This window comes from Lonchura striata, chromosome 1 (genome assembly GCF_050655825.1).
Source record: "Lonchura striata isolate lonStrDom1 chromosome 1, ASM5065582v1, whole genome shotgun sequence".
Classification (NCBI taxonomy): domain Eukaryota; kingdom Metazoa; phylum Chordata; class Aves; order Passeriformes; family Estrildidae; genus Lonchura; species Lonchura striata.
The window spans coordinates 33,482,576-33,501,416 of NC_140703.1; the positions used below are offsets into that span (position 1 = coordinate 33,482,576).

At 40.8% G+C, this 18,841-nt stretch overlaps 1 protein-coding gene across 1 annotated transcript in view; it reads right to left on the minus strand.

Moving 5' to 3' along the window:
- GUCY2F (guanylate cyclase 2F, retinal) overlaps window positions 1-18,841 on the minus strand; it is a 42,197-nt gene that overhangs the window by 9,895 nt on the left and 13,461 nt on the right. The window contains exons 7-17 of the mRNA XM_085574133.1: window positions 17,958-18,038; window positions 16,794-16,970; window positions 15,710-15,866; window positions 14,196-14,345; window positions 12,163-12,311; window positions 10,598-10,761; window positions 10,102-10,294; window positions 9,845-10,019; window positions 4,698-4,796; window positions 3,314-3,408; window positions 2,197-2,282 (exon numbers count right to left, since the gene is read on the minus strand). Coding sequence (XP_085430259.1) covers window positions 2,197-2,282; window positions 3,314-3,408; window positions 4,698-4,796; window positions 9,845-10,019; window positions 10,102-10,294; window positions 10,598-10,761; window positions 12,163-12,311; window positions 14,196-14,345; window positions 15,710-15,866; window positions 16,794-16,970; window positions 17,958-18,038 — 1,526 coding nt within the window. The remainder of the gene's footprint in view (window positions 1-2,196; window positions 2,283-3,313; window positions 3,409-4,697; window positions 4,797-9,844; window positions 10,020-10,101; window positions 10,295-10,597; window positions 10,762-12,162; window positions 12,312-14,195; window positions 14,346-15,709; window positions 15,867-16,793; window positions 16,971-17,957; window positions 18,039-18,841) is intronic.

Sequence of the window (18,841 nt, forward strand, 5' to 3'; positions counted from 1 at the left end):
CTGTCCCAAAGCATCACAGGATGCCAGCTTCAAATATCCCATGCTTATATACTCACAACTTTGTGCTTTTTCCTTGTCATATAATTCAGACCCACAGATAGTCACCTGGTGACACCACAAAGAAATTTCACAGCCTTCCTTTAAATCTATCTGACTGAAATCTCAAAACAATGTCTATTCTACAGGTAGTTTGCTGCTTGACTGCTTGGCACACTTGGTTTTGCTGTCTCTTAATTCTGTTACACCTTCTCTATGTCCAGTCTGCCATTACTTCCTGTGGCAGTACCAGGTGTATGTGTAGAAATCTGCCCTGAAGCAAGGGAAGGTCTAGAGAGGCTATAGAACTGTCCTGCACTGTTCTGTGTCATGCAAAGTTAACCCAAAATTCCCATGAAAACCAGGTAAAACTGAGATTTGATCAGACAAAGAAAGAAGGACTTATCCTTTGAACAGGAACTTCAAAAACTTCCATCCATAGGATCAGACCCTTAAATCTATGGCCCACAGGTTTGCAATTCCATAGCATGGACATAAGACCAAGCACAATGTAGTAACTTTCACTTAGTAGGAAACACCTCTCAGCATGGCCACCACAACTGCCCACCTGTAGATGTTTAGGCTACCCAAGTCACAATATAAAGCAAGAGATAAAATCAAGTGCTCATAGACCTCATGGTGAGGGAATACCCAAGAGAAGATAAGTTGCCTCAGGACAGAGTGAAACTATGAGTAGAAGAGGAATTTATTCAGTATTTCCTTCTTCAGCTCAAAAGCCTACAAATAAAGAATTCCCTATGGAATTTTACGAGGCAGTGACTTGAAATGACCATATTGGCCAGCTAGAAATAACTTTCTGCTTCTTGATTTTGTGCCAAAACATGAATCATCAAGATAAGGTTGGAAAGCAGGACATAATGTCTAATACCTATCTGGTAACAGCACAGCCTATGCCTCAGGCAGTTCTCCAAATATTTGCTCTCCTTCGACATCCAGTTGCTTTTTTCTGTAACTTGACATTTGGCCTATGGGATATAAGTTTCATTTTGCCCCCTCACTAGGACAAATACGGTTTTGTGTAACTTTAATTTTTTCCACTGATTACTGTCAAAAATCACTCAACTGCTGCGTGACCTGTGGGGACAGAGATACTGCAAAAGAAGAAGGAAGATTTGGGCCTTGGGACAAGAGTAGTTCACCTCTGTCTTTGCAGTGTTAAGGGTGGACTCTTCAGAGGCTACACATGGATGTGCAAGATCCTCTGATCCTGAGTATGTGGGGAAATTTTTTATTTACTAAGAGGGAATGGGGCCATATGTAGAACAATATTGAGCAGGAGAAGTCAGAGCTACATTAAAACAGACCATGTTTGCTGTCAGACACCGATCTCTGAAGTAGTTACTTTAGGACCTCAACAAAACAGGAGTCTTGCAAGGGCCAAATGAACCAGACCCTTAGCAAGTATTTCTCTTTATTGTCTTGTCTATAAAGGGAGTCAAGGCTGACTGCTTTTAATGTGGGTGACCATGCTGTTCTTGTCAAACAAATCAAATTCCTGGTTTTTATGTCCTGACCACTACATCCTTTCCAGGCACACAGCAGGTGACATCTGAACAGGGAGTACTTTGTTTGTGAAGTCAGGCATTACAAAGCTACAAATGACTTAATGAAGGCAGCATCATTAAATCTTTGATTGCATAACAGTGCCATAAATTTGTAACACAAAGCTTTCTTATTCTTCTGTTAGAATGAACGGGAAGAAATGTATTTATACATTGAATGAGGCTGATGTTTTCAGCAGGAATTTGATGGAAAGGGAGAAAAGTCTTGAGTGTCTCCCATACACTGATGACACCCGAGACCTGAAAGTGTCCCTACCTGTGTTTCTCTTATATGCACACAGAGCAGGAAGGAGATTTGGGGAGGAACTCTCAAGTTCTCTCTCAAGTTCACTCTCCAAGTGATTATAGGGGAGAAGCAGGAAGTTTCCATGTCACTTCTTGGGAACTGTGAATAAGGAGAGATGCTGAAAGAATCTCATCCTTTCTGAGTCCCAGTACTATGCCTGAACATGTAAGTCACAGAGGAACAGGATATAGATTTTGCAAACAGATAACATGGACAGGCAGATATTCAGCCTGTGAACTCCAAAAGAGATGTTTTAATGAATGTCTTGGACAGTGATGAAGTCATACTCACCCTGGCTTTATTTCAGGAGGTTTAGGTAAGGGCTTCTGGAAGCCTTTTTTCCCAACCAGCCAATATGTCTCTTCTACTCCTTTACCCTAAAATAAAACCAAAAATCCAAATAAAAAGCTGCTTTCTGACTGCCCTCTGCTTGATATATAATTTTTCTCTCTAGGTTTCTCTGGCTTCATACATATCCAGAGATAGACCATGCCTAGAAATCTTGAGCTGTCCTTCAGAATAGCTCAGGGATTATTTGAGTTTGACTTTCCTGAAAGAGGATATTCATTATCCTTGTTCCAACTGTCATTTACAAATTACCCGCATTGATCTGGGTCATTGAAACTACACGGCTGAACAGAAATTGGAAACTACAGGATCACTAATCATCTTATTTGTCAGCACTAGCATTATTAATTGAGAGATTCTGCAACTCATTCTGAAGTGAGTATCAGAATAACTTTCTCTCCCACCACTGATAATTTAGCTTGTAAGGTGTGATGCATCTGATGAACCTGTTTGAGAGTCAATCACCCTTAACCGAAGAAGGGGAGGAAAACCAATAATCATCTTCACATATACTAGACTCTGAAAGTACTTCAGGCTAATAATTTCCTGGAAGGCCAATTTATCCCCACTAACTATGCAAATGTTTCTTTCCATTGACTAGACCTGGAATATTTACCCCAGATCTCCACTTGCAGACATATGAACTTGTATGATTCCACTTGGATGAAATTGCTGAGGGACCTGAGGCCATATTCAGACATTTTATTCTAGGCATTTAAGGCAAGCAAAGCTTTTGCTTCTGACTGTTGACTGTGTAAAGGTAGAAGTGATGTTTGAATTATTTAGTACTGCCTTGTTTGGACATTGAAAAGTAGCAGCTTCTGTCAAGGGTGGACTAAATAAACTACTATATAAATACTTCTATCCAGCATATACAGCTGATTTCTTGATCCCACGTCCTTCAATAACTACTTAATGTATTGAAACAAATTAAAGGGAAAATTTTGGAAGGATTCAGCTGAAGATTGGTGTATGAAGGCCAAAAAAGATATTAATATGAAAATTCCTCAAGCAAGATGACTCCCCTGTGAAGTGCTTCACACAACTCTGGCCTTCTTACCCTCAGTTCTGTTTTTCCCCTGGGTATGATTTCATAGCCTTCATTCAGACTCCGAAGTGTATCCACTGTACTTTGGCTGACATGAATTCTGTAAGCTGAGAATAGAGAACAAAGCAGCTAGATCATTGCACTGCACACAGACTGTGAATTTCCCACTGCTTCATCCTGACAAGGAAAAGGGCTCCAAAGCAGGAGTGCTCTAATTCAGGTGTGTGGCTGGTGTAACTGCGTGGTGCTCCTCTATGTAGAGTTTAATGTGACTGATGGATTCTTCCAGGCAGGGCTGTAAAGTGTGCAGGGGGAGAGGAGATCTACTCTGAGGGCTTCCCAGAGAAGGATACCAAACACATTCAGTGTAGAAGTCCATCTATTCATAAAGATGGTAACTGGTTTTCCAGTAACATTGTCAGCTAGATTTCTGTTTTATCTATTGCCACAGTATAACTAGAGAATGAAAAAGAAATGGAAAATAGCCAACTGTCCTGCTCCAGACACCCAACATAATTTGAAAGCTGGGATGAAGAGCAGAGAGATGGAGTTTGCAAGGGAACATAAAGAAAATGTGGCTATGCATGTAGATATGTCTGGATTTTTAGTAATTTATTCCACCCAGAGCTGCCATTTAGTCTATGAACAAAAAGGGCAAAGGTAGAGAACTTTATTGCATTCCCATCTTCCCCAGATTGTTTTACAGCCACTGCTGGAACTCACTGAAATTTTTTATTGTTCTGCTTGTGTGAACAAGCCAGGAAATATTTCTAAAACATTTCCCCAAAATAGTTTTTCTTGTTGAGCTTTGATTTCAATTTTGTCAATCACATTGTCTTCCCCTTTGAAGGATGGGGTATGAGCTGATTAATTTTTTTTCCATAATAATAAGAAAAAAAAACATCAGTTTGAATATGTGGAGGAAGATCATACAGCTATGAGCTACATTCCGTGAGAGATAAAGCTACAATTTTCCTGTTTATCTCTATGCATTTCTATTAATGTGGAGCAATGTTCCTGCACCTGCAGTGCTCCTGCTGTCTGCAGTCTCAGTGGGACTTTCCATGACCATGGGTATGATGGAAGCAGTGCCTTCCTGTCTTTCAACCCTTGCTTTGTACTGGTCATGAAAGGTAAATGCATTATTTTACTGTGCAAGAACCCTCTGAATTGAGGGTTCTTAGCACTGACTGAAAGCAAGATCCAAACCATACTGGGAGAAAATAGGACAAGATTCCTGTTGATTTGGGTTGATGGGATTGGAGTCAGAGAACTGCAGCTGGAAGGCAGGGTCCTAAAGGCTGACTAAAACAGCAAAACTGGTGCCCTCTCCTTCAGGCTGCTTTGAATTCTACCATTAGACTTTCCCCTTTCTCTGCCTGTCCCAAATACTCACGCAGGCCTGTGGACTCCATTCTTGATGCTGTGTTCACCGTGTCTCCGAAGAGGCAGTACCGTGGCATGGTCAGCCCCACCACGCCGGCCACACAAGGCCCTGAAAGACACGGCAGCTGTCTTACCTGGATGGCCCTGCATAAATCTAGGGGTTCACTGACCAACAAATCTCATCTTCTCCTCTGATACTCAAAAAACCTATTGGGAATACAGAAGAAGGTTTTCTAAAGATCTCATTGGCCTTGGTGCTTGCTGCAATCAGTCAAAAGTTAAGCATTGCTCTGGATTTCATGCTGGTGTTTCATGTCTGAGAAAGGTCCTGTGTGGTAGGCCCTCAGTTCACCATCATCTGGAAGAAATTTGTCCAGAGTTCATGTAAACTCAAGGACAATCATAATCTCATTTTAAAAAGGTCTTTTTCCATGTGAGAAAAATAAAGTTCATATCCTGTGACATGCCCTGTAACCCATTGAAACAGGATTAAAAATCAGCCTTGGGAGTCCAGAGGTGCTGGCAGCACTCTGGACCACCCTGTGTCCCATCCTTGGAAAAGAAGACAGTGTCTGATGGCCTGTCTGGCCAAAAGTTCTTTTTTCCCCTCTTTCTCATTCTTTATACAAGATCTATTCACTTCCTAAGTAGCTTCTAAAGAATCATTGCCAAGTTGTCAGGCAGAGGTATGTATGTAGGCACAGCGTGATCATGCACAGACTGGGAGATAAAATGTGTGGAAGCCAAACAGCACAGACAATTTTCATCTGGGGCATTTGACTTAGTTAATGTTTAGACTGCCCTCTGAAAGAGGAGATGCTAAATTTTATTGCCTACAACAGAAAATATCAGGCCTGCAAAATAAGTGCAAAAATAAAAACAAAAAGCAATGTGATAAGGTGTGGGGCTTCCTGCAGACAAAAGATAGGACTCTATTTTCCATCAGAGACATTTATGAGATGTGCCTTTTCAGGCTTTGCCTGCCTTTTCAATGTCATGATCCTCTGAGTGAAGATTTAGTACAACTGATATCTAGGAAATCTTTCTCCATGCAAGACTACAAGAGATGTGAATACTGTACATCATCAACAGTACCTAACATCATGCTATAGATTAGAGTTTTCATATTGTAAAAAGGTTATAGGTTAAAATGTTTGGTTTAAAACAGTAATAATATAAATAGTAGCAATTGTGGCCTAATTTAGAAGTGATCAGTTACTTTGTTCAGTACAATGCAATTTTATGCTGATTTTAGTGTTTTTTTAAAAAATTGATCTTTCATATAGTTTTCAGATCTATCTTAAGGACAATGAAAATCCATTGCTGAAAGCTATGGGGAACTTCACAAGAACCTCTCTTGCTGTGACCTCTGAAAAGTTGTTGCTGCCCAAAGGTGCCGGATTTTAAAATACTTAATGAGGATGCAAACTCAGAGGTAAGATAGATATTAGCTCCTGCCTGATGAATCATTGCTTGATAAAATATTTTTAAAAAAGAGTGAGGAAGAATGGTTCATACAAAAAATATTACAAGGACTTGAGCAGCATGGATCAAACTGGATAAAACAGCAGGCAGAAACTGCTGGAGATCATGAAAACCCAATTTAAGGGGATTTCTTTTCAACTCTTGTCAGTGTACCTCAGACAAAACACTGTTCCTCAGAATCTCTGACAAGTTAATTCCCATCCTTATCAGTACTCTCTACTTTGTTTCAAGCTTTTCGGGAGAGGAACTATATCCACTAGAGGAATTTTAGTTCAGGTTTTCATCTATAGGCACTTCTATACACAACTGTATAAAAAGGCACTGTTGATAGTCTCAGCCAAGGACCTTAAGGTTCCCTAACTGGTCTTTATTGTGTGCATGCTAATGTGACATATAACAAAAAAAAATGTCTTGTTGGTGACTTCTTATTCATGCTTCAATAAGAGATTTCCCTGAGAAAACACTATCTCACAAAAAACTGCCTCTCTTCTTTTTGTGGTGATAACATGACAGCAGCAGTCCCAAATCTAAGGACCAAAGCTCCTTCTGTAATAGATTATTTGGACAGGACACAAACAGATGACTCTGAATGTTGAGAAAACAGCCCTCACTGAGAAGGATTTGTGTTCCATTGGTTAGAGCATGGTGCTAAGAACACCAGGGTCGTGGGGTTGATCCCTGTATGGGCCATTCACTCGGGAGTTGGACTTCATCATCCTTGTGGATCCCTTGCAACTCAGAGTATGCTATGATTCTGTGATTCCATTTTAAGAAGCACATATAAAGGCAGATGAGCTTCTACTGTAGTCAGTGGAGACCAAATCAATGTGGTCAACTGAGCCATAAGAGCTTTTCCACTCCTGCACATGAACAGCTTTACAGGGTTCATGCATATGTCCTCAAAATGAGTGCAGTCTCCCTAAAAGTCCTGGAAACAACTCCATGTGGGTACCTGAATTCATGTTCCCTATTCAGTCGGTGCAGTCAGCCACTTCTGCACAAAGATCACAACACAAGAGATGCAAGAGTTTTAGGGCGAGGTGTTATCTTTCTAGAATACTGCTTTTAAGCCTCTCCCATTGCAGAAGGCTCTCAGCTCAAAACCAACCCTACCATATAAGCATTCCCAAAATTACACATTCCCTGTGTTGAAAGCGTCTAAGACTTAATTTGCTCACTGCCTTCACCTCCTGTGTGTGTTCCCCCTTTTCCAAACAGCTTCAGCAGAAGGCTAAGAGAAACTTTCAATGGTAAATCTCCCACAGTTACAAGTTTCAGAGGAAACCAGACGCCCTGTGATGAGGACATTATGGCCTAGTTGCTTAATTACACAGGTCCGTAGGTTTGCTTTGAAGTGTCTCTTTGCCAGGGCTTGCAAGGGTCAGTTAACGAAAGTCTCTGGCTGAGACTCTGCAAACACCATCAGCAGTGCTGCAGAGTTTAAGAGTCAAGATCAAAGTGCAGGGCTGACTGCCAGAGAGCCTGACTGATACACAAATCATCTTCAGCCTCCGTGGAAAAGCTTATCTTCTCACCACTGCTCTTGCTGACTGTCCTGCTCCAGCCCAGGCATGGATAGCAGGAAAACAGCTGAGTCAGCTGAGTTGTCCTGGATCTGCAGTGAAGTCAGAAGAGGACAGCCAAGCTTCCAGGATGTGTTTAAAGCAGGGGAGAAAATGCAGACAAAGCACTGGTCTTCTTGTCCTCTTTGCCTTAACCATGCATTGCCACAAGCAGACCATGGGCATGGGCCAGCAGAAGTTCCCAGAGGTGCAGCTTTCTCTCGGGGTTGAAAAGACATGGGCAGCCTATGCCCAAAATGCATTTACTGCTTTTTCTGAGAGGCATCATGAGCTCTTCTTGGCCCCAGTTTCCAGAGAGCAGCTGAACTACGTGACTGGGGGTCACAACCTTTCTCCATCCTTTCCAGCACAGTGAAAGTGTCAGCCAAGTTCTTCTCTCCCCCAAGAGCTTCCCCAAGGCTTTCATGATGCTGATCATTCCCTCTTCATGCATCTTTTCTCAGGAGAAATGGGGTCTAGGGTTAATCAAACTCAGCTGTCAGCTCCGTGGCTCAGAGAGCTGGTTTGCTTTGGAACATGTGTTAGTGGCTGCTCCCATGACAGCATGATGCTGCCAGATGTGTGCAAAACAAGATCTGCAGAGTCCTCTGCCCTCTTCCTCTCACACCCAATACAGCAGTTCATAGCAATTCTGCTTTCCAGATACCCAGAGTTCATAAAAACAACAACAACAAAAATGTTACTGCCCCCCTGCAGACACCACCCAGGGATGAATTTTTTGGCATGGGAGATACATTGCAGAACTGGTGTCAACAGGCAGCAGCAGATGTTGCACAGCAAATTCCTCTCTTTCCATGTTGGAAATATGCTGCTGGTGCTCCAGGGACTCCTGCTCTGGGCAAGACAATCTGCAGCCATAGTCTCATTTAATTTCTGACAGAGTATATAAAACACACAGTGTTCTTGCAATTATTCCTTAATGCTTTACACTTCTGTGAAGGGTCAACTAAGAATTACAAACTTCAAAGAAAACAGTAGGAAGATGTATTTCAGAGATAACTCCAGAAGAGGATCTTATAAGGTCAAGGATTCATAATACTGATTTTAATTCTGCTAATGTCACAGCTCTGTTCTTGGGATATTCTGACTGAGATACTTCCTTTACTTTGCTTCTGTCTCCCACACATGTACATCAGGGACCAGGATATTGATATCTGCAAAATTCTTGCACCCTAAGGCTCCAAAATTGTGGATATTATCAGATAAGCAGAAGGATAAAATCCCATATATTATTGGTTCAGACTCCTGGGCATTCTTAGTCATTGTTTGGCTTCCCACAGTGGGCAACACCTGGTACTTTAGAGGAAGAGGCAGGAAATCTGGTGACAAATAGCTGGGAAAAATCTATTAATGGTTGACTAAAAAATGTAAAAAAATATGAAGATTCATATATCTTATATAAATACTGATTCATGATAATAGCAGATGTATTTTATGTATTTTCCTATATTTAAAATAGTTTTACCTATATAACTGTAGTTCTACTGGTTTGGATTTTTTTGTTTTATTTTGGAGTTTAATTACATTTTGTATATATATATATATATGTAAAAGGAACTTTCTCCTTTCATTTTAAACAAGCAACCTTTCTGTTGATTGAATACATTATGGCTTCTACATCAGAGATAATGTTTTCTTTATAACCTTTTCTTAAGAGCTGCATCACATTTTTCTTCCAGTATATCCTACCTGTAATAAATATCTCCAATCTTTTAGTGCTTTCACTCTATATGCCAGTGTTTCTGTGCTTTTTCATTCCAGAATAGAGTTGCAAAGACATCACTGATGTCCCACTTCTGAAGGTCCTATGCCACATTAAAGGGCTATCTATTCACAATGAAACCCTTGTGACTAACATGCTAGATGTAGTTCCTGGCTGGGACAGAATACAAAATTTTTTCTTAAAATAATACTAAGCCTCCACAAACCCTCTCTGGGCTGTTTTTTTTTTTTTCCATTTTAACTGCCTGGTTGATGTGGAAGATTTTAAGGTGCCTTGTAAGGCTGTTTTTTGGAGGGCAGTCATGAAGAAAGCATTCAGAGTTGGAAACACAGTTGAGAAGGGGCTCTCTGCTGTTCAGCTGCCTACCTGTGTGCAGCCCAATTCGTATCCTGAGGGGAATGTCTGGCATGTGCCTCATTTTGAATGTTCCCACAGCGCTGAGGATGTCCAAGGACATGTTGGCGATTTCAGCTGCGTGCTTGTTTCCGTTCCGTTTTGGGAGCCCTGAAGCAACCATGTAGGCATCACCAATTGTCTCCACCTAGCAAATAGCACTACATTAAGAAATAAGTATAGAAATTGAAAAAGATGGAAAGGAAACACAGAATAAAGTTACTTCTCACCTTGTAAACATCATGGTTTCCAAGAACAGCATCGAACAGAGAGTAAAGGTCATTCAGAAGGTCAACCACTTCTATGGGTTCACTGAGGGCTGAAATGGATGTGAAGCCCACAATGTCATTGAAGTAGATGGTCACCTGGTCAAAATACTCCGGTTCCACTGTGCCACCAGTCTTGAGGGCTTCTGCCACTGAACTGAAATAGCAACACAAAGAAGATGGCAGGGAACAAACCCTGTTTGTTTCTAGTGCATGCTCAAGAGCTCAGACTCTTGTTTTAATGTGTTCAGATCTTCCACTACATGACTGTAACCAGCATTGATTAAGAGTTTCTTACTTTGATTTGAAGGTGCTTGTCAAAATTGATGATCAGGTCTACAATGTTGCTTATTTTTGGAGAAGGGTGTTGCTCTAGATATGACTAGATATGGACTTGTTTTGGGGTGTTTTTGGTTTAGTTTCCTGGGGATTTTTTACCACTTAAAGTACCAGTACTTACGGTGGAAGCATTTGTGACAGCAGTTTTTCTGTCTTCTGTTTTTCAACCTCTAGCTCTTCAGTCCGCTCACTGATTAAATCTTCCAGGTTGCTTGAGTACTGCTCAAGCATCCTGAGCATTGAGTCAATTATATTGGTCTTTTTCCCTTTGTTGATGGTTTTGAACTGGAAAATCAAACTGGAGAGTTATTTGTCTACCATTGCTACCACTACAGCACTCTGAGTTTGGAAAGAAGCAAACATTTCTTTGGAAGTGTCATACTAAACACTGGCTTTTTCAATGGAAAGAGTTCAAAGAGAAAGGAAAACGTGAATTAGAAGGTGAATTTGCATCAATCAGTGAGATTTAGATGAAACATAAGCTTACAGTAGTTGTCAACATGTATATTGTTATGGAGTCTTGTCAGGCTGCAGATTTGCATTTATTCCATGAAAAATCTTTAGGGTAACTTGCAAGATTTTGCATTCAGAAGCACAAAGTTCAGGGTGTTAGCAACACTTAACAACCTTTTTACATGTTACAGCACTTAAATCCATCTTTGCACACTTACATCCATGTGTACTGCTACCTCCATTCCAAGTTCTTCATTGAGTTGTGCTTTCTCCTGCTGACCTGAAGTTGAGCTGCTGGAACTTTCAGATAATTTGTGGTTTTAGAGGCTACCTTAGACTCAACAGTGGAGTCAGCAGATTCAAAATTATTCACAGATTCATAGAAGCAAAAGTTAAAAATTATGGATATTTGTTTACCTGGTTTGAGGAAATGCCTTAAAGTTGTGTCTGGGAAGGTTTATATTGGATATTGAGAATTTTTTTTTTCACAGAAAGGGTTTGTAAAGACTGTTTGGAACAGACTATTCAGGATAATGGTGGAGTCAGGATCCCTGGAAGTGCTCACAAAACATGTTGATGTGTCACTTCATGACATGGCTTAACATCGTACGTGGTGGTGGTATGGGGTTAATGATTGACTATCTTAAAATTCTTTTCCAACCTTAATAAGTCTATAATCCTATGATTTTATAAGAACACAGGAACTACACTGCTTGATCAGAAAGGGGGGTTATTTTGCCAGTACCTGTCCATGACACTGGCCAGTAACAGATATCTGGGAAAGCTGTTTAAACAGGCCTCGGGTATAGTCATATTTCCCTGGGACAATCTCCAAGCTTCCAGCAATCTGGAATTGAGACACCTCCTAATGCAAATGTTGTATCTTTGTCTTTAACAGTCTTTGGTGAATTTTCCTTATAGTTATCATTGAAACACTTCAGAAGACTAAAAGAAAAATTGGTCTGAAGGTGGATAATTTACAAATCTATCATCTCCATGGGACTATCTGTGCAGGTACACTGCAAATGTGAAGACCTGAAGCCCATGTCCAGGCTGCTTCATCATTTCTAAGCCAGGACAAGTCTAGGGCTCTGAAATGTCTTCATTCTTTAATAACTAAGTTAAAGCAAAAAAAAAAAAAAAAAAAAAAAAACCAACCACAAACCTAAACAATAAAACACTTCCCTGCCAAGAACAAACAATTGGATTACATGAGTTTCTTTATTTACTGACCTTATGAAACACCTCCTCAAAGGTTGGACGTCGTTCAGGGGCTTCAGCCCAGCATTGCTTCATTACCTGGATGCATGTCAGGGGGGCTACCTCAGGAGCTATGTTTGGCCGACAGAGGGGAGGGGGCTTCTTCACTTTCTTTATAATTTCTGTGGCAAAGAGAAGAAGGGGAAGCACATTGTAAGATTGAAGGTCTTGATATGGGTAAAGGACATGGACCTTTTCATCTGTCCCTGGCTTGTTTCTTCAGCTGCCACACTTAGTCCTCAGCACCCAGTGTCTGTGCCAAATGGGGCTGGAGGTTTCTGCTTTTCTCTGTCAGGAGTCTCTTGATTTAAAGAAGATTCATCTGCCTTCTTGTCCCTGGAGAAACAGGTTATGAGTAATAAAGTGGCTGGATGGGGGAAGGATATGTGACAGATGGATGTGCGAGCCTGCAGGCTTGTATTTAATGAAATTGCCTCTGACTCTCTCCACTAGGACCTGCAGTCTTCTAAGGCAGCAGAGGTTTATAGCTGACCCCAGACAGGAAGGATGCCAGCCTCTGATGCTTCATCATTAACTGGGAGCCAGGACGTAGGAGGTTGGTGGGAGTGGCGACAGCGGAAAATATGTTAAAGGGGAGAGGTTGAGTTCAAAACAGTGTCTGGGAAATGACTCCCTGTCTAGAGCTGCCTTCCTAGAAATAAGGCTTGTAAGGAACTGGGCTTGGGTTTTCAAACCCTGAGAAGTCAGTCTTTTAACACCCACCAAAGTTATTGTATTTGAAATCTTACTTTGCTCAGTGCAGAGAACACAAATGGAGCGAAAACCTCTTTCTCTGGCAGGAGTCCTGCTGTTGCTGTGAGTAACCAAAGCTTTCCAGTATTTACAGCTTACTTTAAAGATCTTTGCCTCATTCCCCAGACTCTGCCAAATGAACTAATCAAAACATCTGGCCCAAATATTTCCAGGGACAGCCAAGGGGAAATGCCTTCCCCAGATTGTTTTAAAGTTCACAAGCAAAAACTCCTTAGGATTGACACAATGAGTAGAAATTCATCATTTTATCGGGTTAGAAAACAGAACTGATCCGTGTTCAACATTTGCTGGAGGTTCTACAGGAGGGATGTGGTGGGGGAAATCTGTTAATTGCACCATAGTCTACATCATAGGTCCAGCTCTGATTTACAGAGTGGGTATGTCATTAATATCATTGTGATTACATTGTGACAGCAGCTTCAGGCACAGAAAAGTCAGAACCCTATTTTTCCTGCTGAACTGGCACATACTGAATTTTCATACCCCACTTGATGGTTGTCCAGCTTAAAATGTGTTGAGAATGGGCTATCACTGAAATCAGCTAATTTTAGATTGTTGTCACTTCCTCCCTGTTTAAGTGCTTGTGATCTGACCCTGACTGCAGTGGATTTGTTCTTCCCATGGAAGCACAACATGGTTATACCATGAGCAGATCCTAAAGACTTCACCTGTTTGCTGTTTATGATATACATAAGCAAAATGATGCATTATTTCAACCTCTGTTGAAGACGGAGTCTCTTTAAAAAGGAAAGGATTAAGGAAAAATAAACGGGCAGATGGACAAAATAGGATGTTGGCAAGGGGTCCAGCTCAAAAACTTCAGTCTCCATGATGGACAAAAAAGGGCCAATGAGTGGGAAGAAAAGGAGTTTCTAAGCTATGGGAAATTCTGCCCTCAGATTTCACCCCATACTCTGAACAGTCCGAGTTTGCACAGGGTGTACAGGAGGTTCTGCAGAGGTCTGAAGATTCCTGGGGAGCACCCAGAAGCCTGATCCCACTGAAAGCAGTGATGAGACATGTACCAAGGCTGTGATGAGACATGTACCAAGGCTGTGATGAGAACTACACATTTTGATATTTATTATGAATGTTGTATTGAAAACAGACTTCTGCCACTGAGAAAGGTCATGAGACTAATACATTATTGCCTTATTAATAAAGGGACTTGGCCAGGCCTTTTATAAGTGCTCTGCACAAAGCCTTAAAAATATATTGTAGTAGTTGCCTACCTTCAGCTGAGAGTTCTGATGTGCAGTAAGGTGGACCCCGAGCCACCACTTCTTGTAGGATGATTGCAAAGCTGTAAATGTCCCCTTTGATTGTGCCTTTTCTGCACATGTCTGGGTCCCTCAGTAACTCAGGAGCTGTCCAGAGCAATTCTGAAAAAAAATCAGGGCATCACATTTCTTACATTTTAACTCAGACTATTGCAAAGTAAGCACTTAAATGAATACCTTATTTCAGTAATTTGATGAAAGGTTGGAAAATACTACATTGTTTACTGAATCAATTATTTTACTTCTATGGTGTGTTATAAATACAAAACTTCTGTGCTGATAAAAAAAAAAAATCCAAGTTTTACTCTATGGTTTTTTTTTAAAACTGACATACCAACAATTTGTATCATATAACACCAGCCATGAACTTCAACATAAGAAGTCATCTCACCACTACCAGAAGCTTTAACACCATTTTTTTGATTGAAAATGTTCCTGAGACAAAATATTGGCAGCAAGTCTTTAATTTCTTGTTACAGTTGTTGCTCTTTTATAAAGTGGCAATTAACAACATATTTTCTGTAGTTCTTTTTAGATTAAAATAGTTCCTGTAAAAGCAGTTTATGACAAGCTGATGCAGTCTTTATAACCCAATAGTTCAAGTGACAAAAGACACAGTTGTAAAACATATCCAGCTTCATGAAGAAATGAATCTTCAAACTGAGATTTTGTTACCCTGGTAACTGTGCATTCTGAGTAATGGGGATATGGAACATTTCTGCCACTGCAAACATGTTTATCTTCTGTAAGGGAGGAGAAGAAAGCCTTCTGTCTGACAAGTGCCGTATCTGAGACACTGAAAAGGTGTAGGCATCAAATCCAATGACAGAGGGATCAATCATGAAATACTATTGGAGAACAGGTTTCAAGAATAAATTGGGATACCAGAGGAACCCAAAAAAATGGCCAATTTAAAGAAATCCTGTCCAAATCTCCAAACCTGGTCCCATGAGGGCTGTTCTTAAGTGGTGGGAATTTCATCTGGCAACCTTTGGTGATTGGCATGTAGAGGACCTATTTCAAAGAGACCTAATTTTGTGTTTTAGATTACTTATTTTAAAAAAAGGTGTCTTTGCATTTGGGCTAACACAAAAATCTAAATATAGGATTGGATCTAAGGATGTAAAGCCATTCTACTGGCTACATTTCTACAGAAATTCAGTACTGGTAAGATTTCAGGGACAATTCAGTCCTTCTCCAACTGCAAGAAGATGAAGTTCTGTCCTTGCTTACAGTAAAATATATTTTCTTTACCACATCACTCTGTTATTCACTTCACTTTCAGGCAGTCTGAAAAAACCTTTGCTTACCCTTTCTTATAACAATGCATGGTAAGGGGGAAACTAGATGTAGTGAGATTGAGCATGAAAATCCTTGTGTGGCCAATGGCCTGAAATTGTATTAGGACAAACATCTCTTAAATCAATGGACAAATATTAAAAAAAATATTTCCTCATCACACCTACCTTCTGGGGATGGCTGAATATAGGGGCATTTCTGTGCCTCTAAGATCTCATTATAACCATAGTCAGTGATCTTCAGGACAAACCGGCCATCCACAACACAGTTACGAGATTTGAGACGTCCATGGGCAAAATCTCGGTGATGCAAATATCTGATTCCCTATGAAATACAAAAGAATATCCAGGTTGTTCCTTAAGAATTATCTTATCCATCAACATTCAGAGACACCAAGCCAATTCATCACCTCAGATGGCTTCAAATGCAGCATTGACTCTATGTCAAATGCAGTAATGATCGAAACAACAAACTTGGAGAGAAGTTTAGAAACTGATTAGGCAAATGAAATAGGTTTGTCTGGACTCTGAAGTAGTAAAGGTCTGACAACTTTAGAAAGAGTCAAATGCCTCCCTCTGTAGCCCTACATCTCAAGGCACCCAGAAGTGCTGCTTTTAGGCAAGGATAAGAAAGTGGACAAAAGTATTACCAAAGAGTTAGGTCAAAGTAAGTAATGAAGGAATAGGTGTCCCTACCCATCTCCCTCAAGGAGGTTCAGAAGGGGGATCACAGACTACAAGAATGGTTCTGGTGGTCTACTCTCTGGAATCCACCTGTCCCAGATTAGTAGTTCACCATTAAGACATGAAAACATGGGACATGATTGGAAGTGTGAACACTGCTAAAGGGACCATATGTGCAGCCATCCTGTGGCAGAGGATGGATACTGTTTTGTTCTACAGTGGATGTGCTTCTGATTTATGACAAAAAAGGGCCTTTGCAAAGAATGAATGAATTTGTCACAAAATTCTTTTTTCTTGCTCATCCGTTGCAGACTTATAAGTAGTTTTAGCATCTTGTTCTGCTGCGTGCTTGTAGTTCTATTGCCCCAAATGGTGCTTCTCTTAGATGGAAAAAAAAAACAAACAAGGATTAGAGGTCTCCTTTAAAGACTGATACAATCCAGTTTTCTTTTACATCCAGATTTGTTTTCCCTGTGTTATTATAAAAAAACCAACATTTTGAATGAAATAGCTTAGTCATCATAAAAGCCCCCTTCAGATCACGCCTCAGCACGAGCAATGGATTTACTTTAATTAGATCCATCACAAGAGAGGACTTGAACATCCAGTCCAATTTCATATCCTCATTTCTCAGCAAGTCCTCCAGGCTGCCTCGTGAGCAGTACTCCGTCACTATGGCAAAGATGCCACAATCTGAGAAAAAGCCCAGGAACAGATTCACATTTTCATGACGCAGATCTTTCATCTGAAACAAGACAGTGAACCACAGTGAGACCAGATCATCCAGACATCTGCTTGGTAGCTTCTTAGTATCACTTGGTACCCTTTTCACACTTGTACTCCCAAACAGCCTTCCACAGAAAGATGGGGACACAAACAACCTCTCTGGTGCTTATTTTTGGCTGCTCAACACTCTTTTCAAGCTTTGTTTTCCTTAGTCTATCCATTAGACAAAGAAAGCAAGCTAGAAAAAGCAAACTAAACAGAAGTTTGTGTTTTGTTTAGACAAATTGTATTGAATCTTTCACTAGGCCAGAAGGGCTTTGCTGGGGTAGATTGAGCTTAGCATGTGGATCTTGCTCTGAACTGGAAACAATACCACACCTAGGGAGTCCAAAGTCATCTACCAATCGTGTCTTCAGAGACATGCCCTGGTAAATTTGTTGCTTTTACATGCATAAAAATGCCACTATGTCAGCAATAGCTGTCAACAACTAATGCCCTTGAATTTAGAAAACAAGCAGCTTTCTTGTCATTTGTAACAATAAAATTGAAAACCAAAATTAAGCATCTGAGAGGCATCTTAGGTAGAAACACAAAGCAAACTCCAGAGAAATGCACAACTGTGTCTGTGTCAAACTGTCAACATATAATACATGAAAATATCTACCAGTGCCTCACACTGTGGAGGGATGAGTTCCCCAAACCTTCCTTGCCTTTGCAGGAAAGGTCACTTGAAGGATTTTTTATACATTTGACACTGCACCAGCTTGGAAGTGGAAGGTTCAGGGTGGGGTTTTACAAGCTGCTGACTGTCATATGGATCTATGGTAAATTTGTCAGACACAGTCATGCATGGCCCACTCTACACATTTCACCAGACAAGACTCATTGACAACCACAATGCATGATTTAATGGATAGACATGAGACAAGGGCAACAAACACACCCTGCATCCAAAAACATCCCCTGAGAAACCTTCCCTCCACATGTCATCATCCCTTTTTCCTACCTTCCTTAAGATGCTGGTGGAGCTTTGCCTCAGACTGTGAACTGCTCCTGTCTCAAATTTTTTCAGCCACACCTGGTCTCCCTGTCCACAATCACAGAATCAGAGAATGGTTAAGGTTGGAAGAAACCAGTGATGGACCATCTAGTCCAACCTCCCTGCTTAAGAAAACATTATCCTAGAGCACATGTCACAGGATTGTGCCCAGGCAGTTCTTCAATATGTCCAGTGAGGGAGACTTCCCATCCTCCCTGGAATATCTGTTTCAATGCTTGGTCACCTGCACAGCTAGTTTCTTCCTTATGTTCAGGTGGAGCTTTCTATTCAGGTGCACCAGTTTCTGCCTTTTGCCTCTTGTCCACTGAGAAGAACCTGGCTCTGTCCTCTTGACACACTCCCTTCAGATAGTTATAGACATCAGTGAGGTACTCTGTCTCTTCTTGAGGCTGAACAGGCCCAAATCCCTCAGCCTTTCCTCTTAAGAGAGAAGCTCCAGTCCCCTAATCCCAACAAAGGTGGGTGACTGACAGAACAAAGCTCTGAGCAACGGTTAGCATTGGGATCCAGGTCCGAATTTCAGATCCTTGATTTTGAAAGTAGCTGGGGATTTTTAAGGTTCTTGGCAACAGATTACTTATATACTGAACCTGAATAATAATATCCACAGCAAACCCTCAAAGTAAGGGGTGAGGCAGGACCTTCACCTAGATCACAATTTCATTCCTGGAAGGTTTCTTAGTGTCTGATAAACAGTAATAAAGGGATTAAAAAGGAAAATAACTCTGACTAGAAGCTTTTCTCTGGCATTAATGATTGATCAAATTTATTTTGCCCCTCTTCAGGAAAAGTTACCATGCCATTTTTTCAAAAATCTGCATTTTCTGGAA